This window comes from Schistocerca americana, chromosome 3 (genome assembly GCF_021461395.2).
Source record: "Schistocerca americana isolate TAMUIC-IGC-003095 chromosome 3, iqSchAmer2.1, whole genome shotgun sequence".
Taxonomy (NCBI): Eukaryota; Metazoa; Arthropoda; class Insecta; order Orthoptera; family Acrididae; genus Schistocerca; species Schistocerca americana.
This window is the reverse complement of record NC_060121.1, coordinates 860517053-860535550: the sequence shown is the minus strand read 5'-3', so window position 1 is coordinate 860535550 and position 18498 is coordinate 860517053. Positions and strand designations below refer to the sequence as shown.

At 39.4% G+C, this 18498-nt stretch overlaps 1 protein-coding gene across 1 annotated transcript in view; it reads right to left on the bottom strand.

The window, feature by feature from the left end:
- LOC124607064 (WD repeat-containing protein 54-like) overlaps positions 1-15070 on the bottom strand; it is a 51455-nt gene extending 36385 nt beyond the window's left edge. Inside the window, exons 1-2 of the mRNA XM_047139239.1 lie at positions 14680-15070; positions 13889-14069 (exon numbers count right to left, since the gene is read on the bottom strand). Coding sequence (XP_046995195.1) covers positions 13889-14069; positions 14680-14907 — 409 coding nt within the window. The 5' untranslated portion in view covers positions 14908-15070. The remainder of the gene's footprint in view (positions 1-13888; positions 14070-14679) is intronic.
- Between the last annotated feature and the right edge of the window lie 3428 nt (positions 15071-18498).

Genomic DNA, 18498 nt, shown 5'->3' with positions numbered 1-18498 from the left:
ATTTGCCTTTCCTTACTCTATCTTCTAAGATAAGTCACAGGGTCAATACTGCCTCGCCTGTTCCAACATTTCTATGGAATCCAAACTGATTTTCCCTGAGATCACCTTCTACCAGTTTTTCCATTCGTCCATACAGAATTTGTGTTAGTATTTTGCAGCCATGAGTTATTGAACTGATAGTTCAGTAATTTTCACACGTGTCATCACCTGCTTTCTTTGGGATTGGAATTATTATAGTCTTCTTGAGTCTGGGGGTATTTCGCCTGTCTCATACATCTTGCTCATCAGATGGTAGTGTTTTGTAAAGGATGGCTCTGCCAAGGCTACCAGTAGTTCTAATGGAATGTTGTCTACTCCCCAGTAGTTCTAATGGAATGAAGTCTACTCCCAAGGCCTTGTTTCGACTTTGATCTTTCAGTGTTCTGTCAAATTCTTCACACAGTATCATATCTCCCATTTCATCTTCATTACATCCTCTTCCATTTCCATAATATTGACCTTAAGTACATCGTCCTTATATAGACCTTCTATATACTCCTTCAACTTTCTGCTTTCCCTTCTTTGCTGAGGACTGGTTTTTCATCTTTTCTCTTGATATTCATACCAGTGGTTCTATTTTCTCCAAAGGTCTCTCTGATTTTCCTGTACGCAGTATATATCTTGTTGTTGTTGTTGTTGTTGTTGTGGTCTTCAGTCCTGAGACTGGTTTGATGCAGCTCTCCATTCTACCCTATCCTGTGCAAGCTTCTTCATCTCCCAGTACTTACTGCAACCTACATCCTTCTGAATCTCCTTAGTGTATTCATCTCTTGATCTCCCTCTATGATTTTTACCCTCCACGCTGCCCTCCAATGCTAAATTTGTGATCCCTTGATGCCTCACCCCTAGTGATATATGCCTCTACATCCTTACATTTATCCTCCAGCCATCCTTGCTTGGCGATTTTGCACTTTCTGTCGATCTCATTTTTGAGACTTTTGTATTCCTTTTCGCCTGTTTCATGTATTGCATTTTTATATTTTTTCCTTTGATCAATCAAATTCAATATCTCATCTGTTACTCAAGAATTTCTACTAGCCCTCATCTTTTTACCTACTTAATCCTCTGGTGCCTTTATTTCATCTCTCAAAGCTACCCATTCTTCCTCTACTGTATTTCTTTCCCCTGTATTTGACAATTGTTCCCTAATGTTCTCTCTGAAAGTCTCTACAATCTCTGGTTCTTTCAGGTTATGCAGGTCCCATTTCCTTAAATTCCCATTTTTACAGTTTCTTCAGTTTTATTCTATAGTTCATAACTAATAAGTTGTGGTCAGTGTCCACATCTGCCTCTGGAAATGTCTCACAATTTAAAACCTGGTTTCTAAATCTCTGTCTTACCATTATATAAGCTATCTGAAATCTTCCAGTGTCTCAAAGCCTCTTCCATGTATACAAACTTCTTTCATGATTCTTTAACCAAGTGTTAGCTATGATTAAGTTACGCTCTGTGCAAAATTCTACCAGCCGGCTTCCTGTTTCATTCCTTACTCCCAGTCCATATTCACCTACTACTTTTCCTTCTCTTCCTTTTCCTACTATCGAATTCCAGTCCCCCATGACTATTAAATTTTTGTTTCCTTTAACTATCTGACTTCTTCCTTTCATCGCCTCATACATTTCTTCAGTCTCTTTCATCATCTGTGGAACTAGTTTGCATAAAAACTTGTACTACCGTGGTAGATGTGGGCTTTGTATCTATCTTGGCTACAATAATGCATTGCTAGTGGCTTATCCGCACTCCTATTTTTTTTTATTTCTTTTATTTGTCATTACACCAACACCTGCATTACCCCTATTTGAGTTTGTATTTAAAACTAGGTATTCACTTGACCAGAAATCTTGTATGTCCTGCCACCAAACTCCACTAATTCCCACTATATCTAACTTTAAACTTTCCATTTCCCTTTTAAAATGTTCTTACCTACCTGCCCAATTAAGGGATCTGACATTCCACGCTCTGATCTGTAGAATGCCAGTTTTCTTTCTCCTGATAGCGACATCCTATTGAGTAGTCCCTGCCTGGAGATCCAAATGGGGGACTATTTTACCTTCAGAATATTTTACCCAAGAGGACACCATCATCATTTAACCATGCAGTAAAGCTGCACGCAATCAGGAAAAATTATGGCTGCAGTTTCCCCTTGCTTTCAGCCGTTCGCAGTACCAGCACAGCAAGGCTGTTTTGGTTAATGTTACAAGGCCAGATCAGTCAAACATCCAGACTGTTGCACCTACAACTGCTGAAAAGGCTGCTGAAGCTCTTCAGGAACCACACGTTTGTCTGGCCTCTCAACAGATACCCCTCCATTATGGTTGCACCTACTGTACGGCTATCTGTGTCGCTGAGGCACACAAGCCTCTCCACCAATGGCAAGGTCCATGGTTCATGAGGGGAAGTTTATAGTATTATTAATCCTATAGGTTTATACTTAGGATTAATAAATATGTAATTCAAATTTTAGTAAAACAAATACCTCGATTTCGTTTTTCAAGGAAAAGACTGAATATAGTTTGCTACAGCTACCTCGTTGTTCTTTTATGTAACTTAACATTCTTTATTTTATATCTGAATAAACCACTCTTTCTCCATCTTGAAACTGAAACAACTGTTTGAAAAGACACACATGACAAAACATTTTTTTTCTTCTTTTTATAAAAAACAAAAGGGATGTGTTTCACATTTTCCAAAGCACATTTTGCCATACTTACGCAAAAATAAGCAAATGTTACAGCATTATCTACTTACATATTAAACTAAAGTACACCAAAAACTTTACAATAGCATCAGTTCCAGCTTTTTTAGCATTAATAATTTTGATTTCATGGCCCTATCAGAAAAATGAGCAGTTTTGGTTCTTGAAATTTTAAAAACAAATGATCACTGGATCAAAAGGGTTTGAAATTCTGTAGTTTTTGCACTCTTTTGATTTTATGTGGACTGTCCCTTGCCTGACCCTCCAGGTTAGCCAAGAGCACTAATGTGATGCTTTCTGGACTTGGGTAGGTGCACCAGCCCTGGATCGTATCCACCCGGCAGATTATCGACATCGTCTGGTGTGCCGGCCAGCTTGGATGAGGGTTTTTAAGCAGTTTTCCACGTTTTGCTAGGTGAATACTGGACAGGTCTTCATGTTCCACCTCTGTTACACGACTCATACACATCTGAACATGTTCGCACTGTTCCATGGATTACATTAGATGCAGACAGCTGGGGTACACTCATTCCACCCCCGGGGGTACGGGGTGGTGGCAGGAAGGGCATCTGGCCACCTCTTAAACTTACCGTAATCTTGCCAAATCCTATTCTAACCATGCCGACCCTTCGAAATGGTGGGACAATGCACCAGTGAAAGAAGAAGAAGAAGAAGAAGAAGACGTCCCTTACCTACTACCACACAAAGCCCTTGACAATAAACCTCTCAATAAACTCATGACATAGATCTTCTCTTTCATGGAGACTTTAAAGTACATGTTAAGCAAACAGGGTTTGCTACTAAGTACCACAGGGCCTCAGCTGTTTGGAGCCTTATTTTAAGAGAAGAATTGTTTTCTGAACACCAGGCATAATGGCCACTTGTCAACTGGTTACAACAGTCAGGCGCAGCAGAGCCAGAAGGAAGTCAATGAAACGGATGCTTATGAAAGTGCGCTGGCTGAATCATCAAGAAAGATAAGTACAAATGTGTGATCAGATGGTCAACTAAATCCACTTGTCATTGCCACATCTATTCTAGTGTCTATGTGCCGCCTATAAAGTTAATGTGAGATTATATTAAAAGATCTGTGTTGTGACTGGACAAACAACACCAAAATTACATTATTTATCATTTTACATATAAAGAAAGTTATGTAAAAGAATTTTTCATGTAACATATAAAGCAAATTATTTACAACAAGAACATATGAAACAGATAAAAAACAATATTAAGGAAGATTTTAAGGTAAAGTACAAGCTACCTTGTTACTACTGTTAGCATTTATGAATATGAGATACATACTCTATGTGATGCAAAAATATTCCATCAAAATCACCACCACTGCCAGTCAGAATCAAGGAGGCTGCCACCAAGTGGTATATAAAGACTTCTGTGCCACAAAGGTACTTCTTTCATTAGTGAGCTGATACTGCTTTTCCTTGTTTCAATTGGCTGAGATGAAATTCATTACAACACATTGAATTAATTCACAGAGAGAACTAGAGAAAGGTCTTCTTTGTCCTTTTTGCAAGGGTCACCATTAAGTTTTTAGTTTTTAGGTATGATCACTAGAAAGCTGGTTCAACACTGAAATTGATAGCAGTGAAATTTTTGGGGTAAATTTAAGCGTACATCGAAAGAATAGGCAAATGGTAAATGGAGATGGTGTATTTATCATAGTACAGAAGAAGCTCAGATCCGCCAAGATAGAAATTGAAGCTGCACGTGAGATTGTTTGGACAAGACTCAATGCCAGGGATCATTGGATCTTTCTATTGGCCATTGACCCCCCCACCCCCCCTCCCTAGACTCATCTCCTGGTGTAACCAAAACCTTCAGAGAAAACCTCAGTTCACTTGTATGTAAGTTCCCCAATCATAATCATAATGTAATCCTCAGTGGAGACTTTAATCATCTAACAATTAATTGGGAAAATTACAGTTTCATTATAATGGGCATGATAAGACATCCTGTGAAATTTTACTAAATGCCTTCTCTGAAAACTACCTAGAACAGGTAGTTAGGAACCCCACTCATGATGGAAATATATTAGATCCAATGGCAACGAACAGACTTGACCTCTTTGAGGATGTCCACATCAAAACTGGTATTAGTGACCAGGTGCAGTAGCAGCAACAATGATAACCAAAGTACAACTAAACCAAGCAGAAAGATCTATATGTTCAGCAAGCTAGACAGAAAATCAGTAGTGTCACATTTCAATCAGGAACTTGAAGCTTTCAGCACAGGGCAGGAGCATGTACAGCAACTCTGGCACAACTCTAAAAGACTAACTTACCATGCACTGGATAGATATGTGCTCACTAGAACAGTTCATAATGGGAGGGAACCCCCATAGTATACAGTCACTGTAAAGAAATTGCTAAAGAAACAAAGATTTCTGCATAATAGGTGCAAAACAAAGTATGGGACTAATGAGAAAGAGATATTGAATGAACAGTGTCTAGTCCCTAGCAAATGAAACAGGAATTGAAATTCAGGGTAGTAAAGCAAAAGCTGAAAAGCTTAACTGTGTTTTCAAATGTTCCTTTACAAAAGAAAACACAGGAGAATTGCCCCAATTTAATCCTCATTCCACTGAAAAGATGAAAGAAATAAGTATTAGTGTCAGTGGTGTTGAGAAACAGCTGAAATCATAAAAACTGAACAAGGCTCCAGCCCCCAGTGGAATCCCTGTCAGATTCTATACTGAATTTGTGGTTGAGTTAGCCCCTCTTCTAACTATAATCGACCATAGATCTCTCGAACAAAAAACCATGCCCAGTTCTTGGAAAAAGGTGCAGGTCACACCTCTCTACAAGACAAATAGTAGAAGTAATCCACAAAATTACCAATCAATATCCTTGACACTGATTTGTTGTAGAATCTTAGAACATATTCTGAGCTCAAACATAGTGATATGTCTTGAATGGAATACCCTCCTCAATGGCAACCAGCAAGGATTTTGAAAATATCAACTGTGTGAAACCCAACTTGCACTTTTCTCATGACATACTGAAAGCTTTGGATCGAGGCAATCATGTTGTAGTCTTTCTTGATTTCCAAAATGCATCTGACTCAGTACCACACCTATGCCTATTGCCAAAAGTACTATCATAAGGGGTATCAAGTAAAATTTCTGACTCGATTGAGGACTTTCTGACAGGGAGGACACAACATGTTACCTCGGATGGAGAGTCATCATCAGATGTAGAAGTAACTTTGTGTGTGCCCCAAGGAAGTGTGCTGGGACCCTTGTTGTACATACTGTACATTAACGGCCTTGCAGACAATATTAATAGTAAATTAGGCTTTTTGCAGATGATATAGTTATCTATAATGAAGTGCTATCTGAAAGAAGCTGCATAAATATTCAATCAGATCGTGATAAGATTTCAACATGGTGCAGAGATTAGCAACTTGCTCTAAATGCTCAGAAATGTAAAATTTTGCACTTCATGAAAAGAAACATAGTATCCTATGGATATAATATCAATGAGTCACTGTTGGAATTGGCCTACTAACACAAATACCTGGGTGTAACACTTTGTAGGGATATGAAATGGAATGATCACATAGGTTCAGTCATAGGTAGGCTTTGGTTTATAGGAAGAATACTGAGGAACTGCAATCAATATACAACTTCAATTGCTTACAAATCACTTGTACGACCAGTTCTAGAATACATCTCAGGTGTGTAGGACCCATACCAAATAGGACTAACAGGGGATATTGAATGTATATGGAGAAGGGCAGCACGAATGGTCACTGGCTTGCTTCATTTGTGGGAGAGTGTCACAGATATACTGAAGGAACTGAATTGGAAGGCTCTTTAAGACAGAGGTACACTATCCTGAGATAGTCTATTAACAAAGTTTTAGAAACCGGCTCTAAATGTTTACTATAGGAATATACTATAACCCCCTATGCATCACTCACATAGGGATTGTGAAGATAGGAGCACACACAGAGGCATTCAAAAAATCATACATCCTGCAGTCCATACATGAATGGAACAGGAAGAAACACTTATAAACTGTAACTGGTACAATGGGATATACCCTCTGCCATGCACCTCATGGCGGTTTGCACAATACAGATGTAGATGTAGAGTGTGATACTGGGATATGACATTACTGTTGTTTTTGAATGTGTCACTTTTTATTGTTTAAAATAATGGCAGCTCAGGAATGCATCCAGTAGCTTCTTTGCAGTTACTGTTTAAGCAAATGTGTTATGAAAAAGTGGAAATTGTGTTATGAAAAAGTGGAAATTTCATGTTAGGTTTTTCACTGAGTGCTTTTCCACGGTTTTGGTGAAGGCCTAGCTCGACAACAATGCCTTGAATCACTAAATTCAACTTACGGCAATCAATCAACTTCAGAAAAGACTGTTTAGAACTGGTTTGCAGAATTTCATCACAGTTAGTCTCCTGTCAGAATTTGTTGTTATTTCAAAAACAACAATGATGTCGTGTGAAACATGATTGAAGAGAATCATCATGGGACTTACCGTGAAATGAGAGGCATGATAGATTTCATAAAATTTGACCAAAGCTTAAAAATAGGTAAGTGTCAACTCATTTAGGCATATGCTCAAAAAAATTTGACTAAAGTTATGCAAAATCCCTATACAACATTTTACGAGGAAATGAAACTTGAATATATTTATATGAGCTGGTAACCAAGTAGGAATCAACTGTCTGGTCATTCAAAGAATCTGAATCAAAATAACATTCAATAAAATGATTACTTGTTTCTTTTGTAAGATGAGACATCACAACCACTGCTTTACACTGGTGAAGAACAGTTAATGCTGAATGATACACAAAAGTGCAGGTGACTCCTGTACATAAGAGGGCTAAAAGAACAGACCTGCAAAATTAAAAATATCCTTAACAATAGCTAGCTGGAGAATTCTTGAGCATATTATAAGCCCTAATGTAATAAATTTCCTTGATACAGAAAAGCTAATATGAATAAATCAGCACAGATTTAGAAATCAGCACTCAAGCAAAATTCATCTTGCCCTTTTATCATGTGATATCCTGCAGACTGTGGAGGGGGGGCAACCACGAGATTTCATATCCCTAGATCTACATCTACATACACACTTCACATCCCACAACAGGGTGCACGGCAGTGAGGGTACCTTGCACCACTGGTAGTCATTTCCTTTTCTGTTCGACTTTCAAAGAAAGTGAGAGAAAAGCAACTATCTATATGTCTGTATAAGAGTCATAATTTCTCATATCTTATATTTGTGGTCCTTATGCGAAAAGTACGTTGACGGCAGTAGAATCATTCTGCAGCCAGCTTCAAATATTAGTTCTCTAAATTTTCTCAGTAGTGTTCCATGAAATGAACATCGCCTTCTCTCTAGGGATTCTCATTTGAGCTCACAAAGCATCTCTGTAACACTCACGTGATCATCCAATCTGTTGTTGTTGTGGTCTTCAGTCCTGAGACTGGTTTGATGCAGCTCTCCATGCTACTCTATCCTGTGCAAGCCTCTTCATCTCCCAGTACCTACCGCAACCTACATCCTTCTGAATCTGCTTAGTGTATTCATCTCTTGGTCTCCCTCTACGATTTTTACCCTCCACGCTGCCCTCCAATGCTAAATTTGTGATCCCTTGATGCCTCAGAACATGTCCTACTAACCGGTCCCTTCTTTTTGTCAAGTTGTGCCACAAACTCCTCTTCTCCCCAATTCTATTCAATACTTCATCATTAGTTATGTGATCTACCCATCTAATCTTTAGCATTCTTCTGTAGCACCACATTTCGAAAGCTTCTATTCTCTTCTTGTCCGTACTATTTATTGTCCATGTTTCACATCCATACATGGCTAAACTCCATACAAATACTTTTAGAAATGACTTCCTGACACTTAAATCTATACTCGATGTTAACAAATTTCTTTTCTTCAGAAACGCTTTCCTTGCCATTGCCAGTCTACATATTTATCCTCTCTACTTCGACCATCATCAGTTATTTTGCTCCCCAAATAGCAAAACTCCTTTACTACTTTAAGTGTCTCATTTCCTAAACTAATTCCCTCAGCAACACCAGACTTAATTTGACTACATTCCATTACCCTTGTTTTGCTTTTGTTGGTGTTCATCTTATATCCTCCTTTCAAGACACTATCCATTCCGTTCAACTGCTCTTCCAAGTCCTTTGCCATCTCTGACAGAATTACAATGTCATCAGCGATCCTCAAAGTTTTTATTTCTTCTCCATGGATTTTAATACCTACTCCGAATTGCTTCACTGCTTGCTCAATATACATATTGAATAACATTGGGGATAGGCTACAGCCCTGTCTCACTCCCTTCCCAACCACTGCTTCCCTTTCATGCCTCTCGATTCTTATAACTGCCATCTGGTTTCTGTACAAATTGTAAATAGCCTTTCGCTCCCTGTATTTTACCCCTGCCACCTTCAGAATTTGAAAGAGAGTATTCCACTCAACATTGTCAAAAGCTTTCTCTAAGTCTACAAATACTAGAAACGTAGGTTTGCCCTTCCTTAATCTAGCTTCTAAGATGAGTTGTAGGGTCAGTATTGCCTCTCGTGTTCCAACATTTCTACGGAATCCAAACTGACCTTCCCCAAGGTCAGCTTCTACCAGTTTTTCCATTCATCTGTAAAGAATTCGTGTCAGTATTTTGCAGCTGTGACTTATTAAACTGATCGTTCGGTAATTTTCACATCTGTCAACACCTGCTTTCTTTGGGATTGGAATTATTATATTCTTCTTGAAGTCTGAGGGTATTTCGCCTGTCTCATACATCTTGCTCACCAGATGGTAGAGTTTTGTCAAGACTGGCTCTCCCAAGGCCGTCAGTAGTTCTAATGGAATGTTGTCTACTCCCGGGGCCTTGTTTCGACTAAGGTCTTTCAGTGCTCTGTCAAACTCTTCACGCAGTATCGTATCTCCCATTTCATCTTCATCTACATTCTCTTACATTTCCATAATATTGTCCTCAAGTACATCACCCTTGTATAGACCCTCTATATACTCCTTCCACCTTTCTGCTTCCCCTTCTTTGCTTAGAACTGGGTTTCCATCTGAGCTCTTGATGTTCATGCAAGTGATTCTCTTATCTCCAAAGGTCTCTTTAATCTTCCTGTAGGCAGTATCTATCCTACCCCTAGTGAGATAAGCCTCTACATCCTTACATATGTCCTATAGCCATCCCTGCTTAGCCATTTTGCACTTCCTGTCGATCTCATTTTTGAGACGTTTGTATTCCTTTTTGCCTGTTTCATTTACTGCATTTTTATATTTTCTCCTTTCATCAATTAAATTCAATATTTCTTCTGTAACCCAAGGATTTCTACTAGCCCTTGTCTTTTTACCTACTTGATCCTCTGCTGCCTTCACTACTTCATCCCTCAAAGCTACCCATTCTTCTTCTACTGTATTTCTTTCCCCCATTCCTGTCAATTGTTCCCTTATGCTCTCCCTGAAACTCTGTACAACCTCTGGTTCTTTTAGTTTATCCAGGTCCCATCTCCTCAAATTCCTGCCATTTTTCAGTTTCTTCAGTTTTAATCTACAGGTCATAACCAATAGATTATGGTCAGAGTCCACATCTGCCCCTGGAAATGTCTTACAATTTAAAACCTGGTTCCTAAATCTCTGTCTTACCATTATATAATCTACCTGATACCTTTTAGTATCTCTGGGATTCTTCCATGCATACAACCTTCTTTTATGATTCTTGAACCAAGTGTTAGCTATGATTAAGTTATGCTCTGTGCAAAATTCTACCAGACGGCTTCCTCTTTCATTTCTTAGCACCAATTCATATTCACCTACTATGTTTCCTTCTCTCCCTTTTCCTACACTCGAATTCCAGGCACTCATGACTATTAAATTTTGGTCTCCTTCACTATCTGAATAATTTCTTTTATTTCATCATACATTTCTTCAATGTCTTCGTCATCTGCAGAGCTAGTTGGCATATAAACTTGTACTACTGTAGTAGGCGTGGGCTTCGTATCTATCTTGGCCACAATAATGCGTTCACTATGCTGTTTGCAGTAGCTTACCCGCACTCCTATTTTCCTATTCATTATTAAACCTACTCCTGCATTACCCCTATTTGATTTTGTGTTTATAACCCTGTAGTCACCTGACCAAAAGTCTTGTTCCTCCTGCCACTAATTCCCACTATATCTAACTTTAACCTACCCATTCCTTTTTTAAGTTTTCTAACCTACCTGCCCGATTAAAGGATCTGACATTCCACGCTCCGATCCATAGAACACCAGTTTTCTTTCTCCTGATAACGACATCCTCTTGAGTAGTCCCCGCCCGGAGATGCGAATAGGGGAATATTTTACCTCCGGAATATTTTACCCAAGAGGATGCCATCATCATTTAACCATACAGTAAAGCTGCATGCCCTTGGGAAAAATTACGGCCATAGTTTCCCCTTGCTTTCAGCCATTTGCAGTACCAGCACAGCAAGGCCGTTTTGGTTAGTGTTACAAGGCCAGATCAGTCAGTCATCCAGACTGTTGCCCTTGCAACTACTGAAAAGGCTGCTGCCCCTTTTCAGGAACCACATGTTTGTCTGGCCTCTCTATAGATACCCTTCCATTGTGGTTGCACCTACGGTACGGCTACCTGTATCGCTGAGGCATGCAAGCCTCCCCACCAACGGCAAGGTCCATGGTTCATGGAGGGGGGGAGGGGGTCATTCAATCTACTGGAAACAAATTAAGCATTGTCTTCTGAACTGCTTCAATGTAGTCTTTTAATCTGACCTGATGCAGGTTCCAAACACTCGAGAGTACTCAAGAATGGGCCGCACCAGTGTTCTACATGCTGTCTTCTTTACAGACAACCCACACTTCCCTAAAATTCGTCCGTAAAGTAAAGTTGACCATTTGCCTTCCCTACTACTGTACTATTGTCATTATGTGTTCATTCCATTTCACATCATTCTGCAAGATTGTGCCTAGATATTCAATTGACATGACTGTGCAATAAGCACACTACTGAGCTGTATTCAAAGAATATTGGATTGTTTTACTACTCCTCTATATTAACTTATATTTTTCTACATTTGAAGCTAGCTGCCATTCACCACATCAACTAGAAATTTTGTCCATATCATCTTTTATCCTCCTGCAGTCATTCAACAGCAGCACTCTGTCTGGGATATCAATTACGTATATAGAAAATAAGAGCGGTCCGATCATGGTTCCCTGGGGCACACCTGATAATACCCTGGTCTCTGATGGACACTTGCTGTGAAGGGCAATGAACTGGGTTCTATTACTTAAGAAGTCTTCAAGATACTCTCATATCTGGGAACCTAGTCACTGTGTTAAATGCTTCTGAGAAATCTAGGAATATGGGATTTGCCTGTTACCCTTCTTCCACGGTTTGCAGTATATCATGAGAAAACAGCAAGCTGAGTTTTGCATGAGTGATGCTTCCTAAATCTGTGCTGATTTGTGGACAGAAGTGTTTCCATTGCAAGCAAATTTATTATATTTAACTGCGAATATGTTCAAGAATTCTCAATAAAGAGTACTGTGTAAACAGAACTAGTGCAACTCGTTCTGTAGTACTGCTAGATTTGATACGAGTAGGTTCAGTCAACACATTAGTGTTACAGAGAGAAGCTGCTGAATCCTTACAAAACCGTGTTTTTGAGGAACTGACATCAGAGTGGAAAAAATGCTTGCAAATTTATTTTGAACAATTGCAAAATTGAATAAAACTTAAAGGCAAACATTATGAGAAAAAAAAGAATTTGTACCAAAAAAATTCTCCATTCATTGTTTTTGTAAAAACTCAAATTGGGGGGGGGGGGGGGTCTATGCAATTTAATTTAGGTGATGGGACATCTCAACTTAAGGAAAAAGACATTTTAATTAATAGTACTCAAACTAGCTAACAATCATTGTCATATTTCATACGGGTAATACTCCACAATACATGTAGGGAAGACCTCACAGCAATTCATTACGTGGCTTCTCAAACACAGATGGAATGATAGTCACTTTCTTTTAGGTTGTAGGAGATAAAATAGTTAACCTGTCGCTGCCAGAAATACCTATGCACATGGCTTTCCTATCAAAACAAAGCTAAATAGATATCTTTTCAGGCTTGAAATGGTCTATGATACTACTACTGACCACCTGCAATACTACCAGGGATAACACAAAACTGGGGATTCCTGGGATGTGTTCCATTCTTTATGTGGTTCTTTACTTGTCCAGTGCTCAGAGTAGGATTATGAACTCTGGTGCAAAGCTCTAGTTTAAATGGATTCTAAACCATAACGCAACTCAGCAGTTTTCACAAATAATTTTTAACAAATAGATGCCAGAGGTGAAGTAAGTCATAGATGTCATACAAGACCTTCTCTAATTGGGGACTGAACTTTCAGACATTTGGTTGGTAGTGTGTCACCTACCCACTGAGTCTAAGTAAGCTGTAGGGTCTATAGTGATAGTTTGTGGCTAAAACTGTATATAGATACATTCCTGCATGTCATTCGTCTTTTGTTAATGCATATTTTGACTCATTCCTCATGTCTAAGGCTTCTCTTTCTATAAGGGTTCTATGGAACATGATGAATGAGTGTGAATGCACGACAGTTTCGTGAAATTATACTTTTAGTAACATTATCTCTAGATATACTCCCTGCCATAAATACTACAGAAAAAGCTCATAGAATGCATTACTGCATACGATATGTAAAATTACGATCCATCAGATATTTCTCATTTGTGGGGACTTTCATCTGATGATACAAGTATTTAATATGAATTACCAGTGCCTCTCCTATTTGGCTCGGTATGTGCTCTTTTATTTATCGACTGCAGTATTTTTTTTAGAACTTGACTCAAAATTAAGAGTGATCGATGAAGACTCCTAAATATCATTTGTAATGCAAAAGGATAGGGCTACATACTGTCACTCTGTATGATGGTTCACAACTAGATACAACTATAATGGCATGTTTAAAAGCATGGCTGAAATATACTATCTGAAGACAGATCTTAGTGGTAATGTACCTATAATTATTCACTCTTTCACAATGCATACATCTATCAAACTTCAAGAGACACAACTCATGAGTTAATCAATGTTTATATCTTCTGGGCTTGTACTTACCAACACAGAGCAACTGGTCACCTATCAATGCAATGCCCCTTGCAAAAGTTCCTGGAGACCTCGGGCCATCACAGCATGGATGAGTAAATTTGAAGATCTGACCTTCTTGGTCATAAACGTTGATTCCTAAGTTCGATGTTACCAACAGATGGTACCGGTTGCCAAAGAATGCCCATTTCACCTGTTACACAAATACTGCCATATATACTTATTTTTACACACACACACACACACACACACACATATTTACGCACAATTCCAATTCCCAATTGTATGCTAATGAATTATATTCATATGCAAGACCATCAAACAGGGCCAGTGCCATTGTAGTTTTAATACATAGGGTACGGGTAAAGGAAAGAAATTATGTCATCAGCAATATTTTGTGTCTGATTATATCCGTTGTGTTACTGGATACGTTTGACTTAACGTGTGACAGTATTGTTCAACATGGAGAAGTATAGGCCCCAACATACTGCTATTGTTGTATTACGCGGCATTTACCGTTCTTTTTAATGGAAGAAACCTAACTGCAGTCCATATGAGGGAATCATGTAATTTTCCTGTAACGTGTGACTGCTAACCAGAATCCAAACAAAAATACGTAACGCAAAAGTGCTATACTTTTGTGCCTTAGTTAAGTCCACAAGTAAGGGTAAATTGTTTGCTATTTCATCATCAGTTTTTATATATTATTAAAAAACGCCAAAGAGTAGTTATTCATTCACGTAAGACAATAAGAAATTCTATAGCAATAACTGGTGTACACTGTAATGATTGTCCGTACTTACTTCTGTTACATAAGCGGTGATATGCTTTGGTTTTGTGCCCATTTCTATACATGGCAAATATTTTGGCCTTACGTTCGGTCCATGAGCTATCAGGATATTAATGTATCCGCCATGAATAACGGCAAATGTTCGTAGTGTTTCGTCCTCTATTGAATAATGCACTTTCAAGTTCCCGTAAATTAAGGAAGCTGACGTTACAAGCATAACTTCAGTATCTTTTTCGTACATTGTTTTTCTGTTTCAAGCAAACCGGTCTCATAGGTAGACCCGTTTTTCTTTATACGCCCCTTAAGCGAACCGTTACATTTTTTAACACGTTAAACTTCGTGTTATTCTTCTCACTAAAGCGAATTCTCTCAGGATACCGGTACGTTACAGTTTGCACGGACGGAACAGCGACAATCGTAGTACAGCAGATTCATGCGTTTCAGCTCATGGATTGTTTCCATTGGGTAACTATAGCAACAGAAACGAGTGGAACAACACGCTATCTAATTCGTCAATACGAAAAGCGCGGAATTCTTGCTGTTATAACAAGTATCCTATGTCGCTCTTGCGTTAACTGTAGAGTGTGATGTGTTGTAATAATGTCTTTCCCCAGCATTTTGAATCTGACTGAATAAATGTGTATCATTCTTTTTTAAGCAGCAGCAAGCAAAAGAATAAGTTATTGCTAAGGTGTAAACATTGATGACAGTGCAGATTTTCGTAAATTATAGATTAGGACTCAAATCTATGGCAGCACTTCGCAACATATACAGTCACTCATGGATCTGCGATATTCCGAATTGAACAGGGGCAAAAACTTGACAATCCCCCCTCCCCACCCCCCCCCCCCCCTTCCACAAGAGAATTTGATGTAGGACGCCAAAAATGAAAAAAAAGGTTTTTCAAAAATATGTTAATTTTGTAGCGCACATCTTTCAAGAAGAGTTTGATATATAAAACATATATGTTCGAGGAAATGTAAGACATGTTATTTGGTCTTAGCGTGCGTCAAAGTGCAGTGCCACGGCTCTTCATACTATCGCACCTCATTGTATTTCGCTCTGTGGAATCCAAAAGTGTATATTTTGTAATGAAAACCATCAAACCTATGTTCAGGACAGTGGAAATTAATATGTCCTGTGCTGCCTCTCCTGTCCCCAGTCGGCCGGTTTGACAACCCCTTCCCCCTTTTTTTTGCGGGCCGTGGCGGCCGAGCGGCTCTAGGCGCCTCAGTCCGGAACCGCGCGACTGTTACGGTCGCAGGTTCGAATCCTGCCTCGGACATGGATGTGTGTGATGTCCTTAGGTTAGTTAGGTTTAAGTAGTTCTAAGTTCTAGGGGACTGATGACCTCCAATGTTAAGTCCCATAGGCCTCAGAGCCATTTCAACCCCACCCCTCACCCCCCCCCCTTTTTTTTTTTAAAGAAAAAAACTCCCAATTAATATTGCGTGGGATTAATTGTGACCGGGAGAAAAGGAACTCTCAAGAAAATTCGCACTCTTTATTACCTATTAGCTAATTAAATACAGGGATTATAAAAGCAGTAAAGACAAGAGACAAGTAAGACAGTACACATTTTTTCAGTCATTATGTCCCAGCATTTTTTTCTCTCTAACTTTGCTACAGCTTTACACGGCGAGCTTTCCTTTCTACGAAAGAATCTATTAACCTCATCAAAGTTCGTCAAACGTTTTGCGTTTTGGCACAAACGGTCATTTTTATCTACCTCATTTACGTAAATAACACAACAGAATATAATTCACGAAGTACCAGTATCAAAGGCCTATTAGGCTACTACAAGCAAAACGTTTTATGTTCCAAGGGCTGCACGTGAGGTCACAGGTTCGCCTGACCAGTGGGAGAGTGTTGCGGAGATGTCGTAAGAACTGAACTGGCAGGCTCTTGAAAATACACGTAAACTATCCCGGGAAAGACTATTTACGAAGTTTCGGAGTCAGCTTTCAATGATGACCCTAGAAATGTGGTATACTACAGCCCCGTACGTACCGATATCACTCCCGTAAGTATCGTGATAAGATTAAATTGATTACAGCGCCCAGAGATGCGAAACAGTAATTCTTCCCACTCTCCATACGTGAATTGAACGGGAAAACGCCCCAACAATTCGTACAATGGGAGGTACCCTATGTCGTGCACTAAGCAGTGGTTTGCCGAGTATAGCTGTAAGTGTAGATGGGCACAAGTTACATAACGATCTACAGAAGGCGTCAACAAGAGCGTACTCTGGATCTGAAGAGGGAGGCAACTCGTAGTAGTTTCTTGAAAAGCGGATGGTTGAAGGAAACGAAGCACAGTTGCTTTCAAAATACAAGTCTGTCCTATTGAAAAACTGTGCTTAATAATAACCTAACATACTAGGCCTAAACCACTTTACAACACATGGTGATTGATTAATGTTCCGTTCCAAAACGCTACATAAAAAGAACCGCTACTCAGAATGATGTCAAATTTCAACGGTATATTACCGAAGAAGGGAGGACCGTTACGGAAACAAAATAATTTTCACCAAAATTTTCCTACTAAATTCTGCTGTAAGTGTCATAACGTAAAAGGATTCAGCTAAAAATGACGGATGAATCGCTATACGACGGTTATGATGTGAGTTGCATATTGAACCTACCGTAATGTGTACATGACCGCACAGGTTTAGCATTTAGAAGTCGTGGCACTGTTACGTTTGTAAAACCACCCACCACGGCAATGTTACAGCACATCGAATGGGAAAAATCGGTTTTTAATTGTGCTGAGGCAAAAACCGCGTAAAAGACATCGGGGTTTCAATTGTCCTGAGCAAAAACCGAATAAAAAGTAACAATGAAATCTGTTTTCAATTGTTCTGAGGGCATTAACGGCGTAATAACAACAATAAAATCGGCTTTTAACCATCCCGAAGCCAAAAACTACATAAAAAGCAACAATGAAATCGGTTTTTTCATTGTAGTGAGACTAGCACAAGACAGGTTCAAAATACTGCTCACCATTTCCTTTCACAAGATGAAATCGAGAAACAGCATGTTCCACAACAGATTGGAGTGCCACAAGGGTCACATTCAGAATGCGTTGCACGATGTGTGCCTTCAGTTCAGCTATGTTCGTAATCGGAACATTGAACAAGCGTCTTTCAGATAAACAGCAGTTTCACCGGTTGCATCAGACTGGTTTACTCTCTCCAAAACCAGATATTACCTCGCACTGCCTAACTGCAATGTCAGATATTTTCCCTCAGCAGATGGCAGGAAATTATTCTCTGAATGGGTCACAGTGCTCAGTTATGCTATCAAATTCGTTTTTTGCATATCTATTGACTCACTGCCTGATGACCAGTCACCTCACCCGCATCAGATGACTTTGCACCTGTGCCTGCCGCGTCATGCATCACCTGTGGCCATTGCTTACTCCCTCTCCCTCCCCAAGTCGACCTCGGGTGACACAGCAGATCAGACTCTTTCTCCACATTGCACACTCAACCCAAATTTTGCTTCTGCCATTGTGGATAAATCACTGCATACTTCTACATTGCTGACCACGTCTCTCCACGTGTTGACCCAAACTCCAATGATACAACACGTCCGAATGTGCAGGTTCCCAAAGCTACCTCAGCTACAGAAGGACAGCCCCAAAATGTGGTTTGTGCTGTTGGACAATCTACTTGACATACACGGCATTCTCGTTGACAACATCTGATGCATATGCCATATCCACAATTCCACAGGCCTCATTAGTGACTGTTGCATCTGCCATTTGAAGCAATTCATCATATTATTCACAAGAGCATCTCGGTTCAAGATCGTCCTTGCAGCTTTGGTGC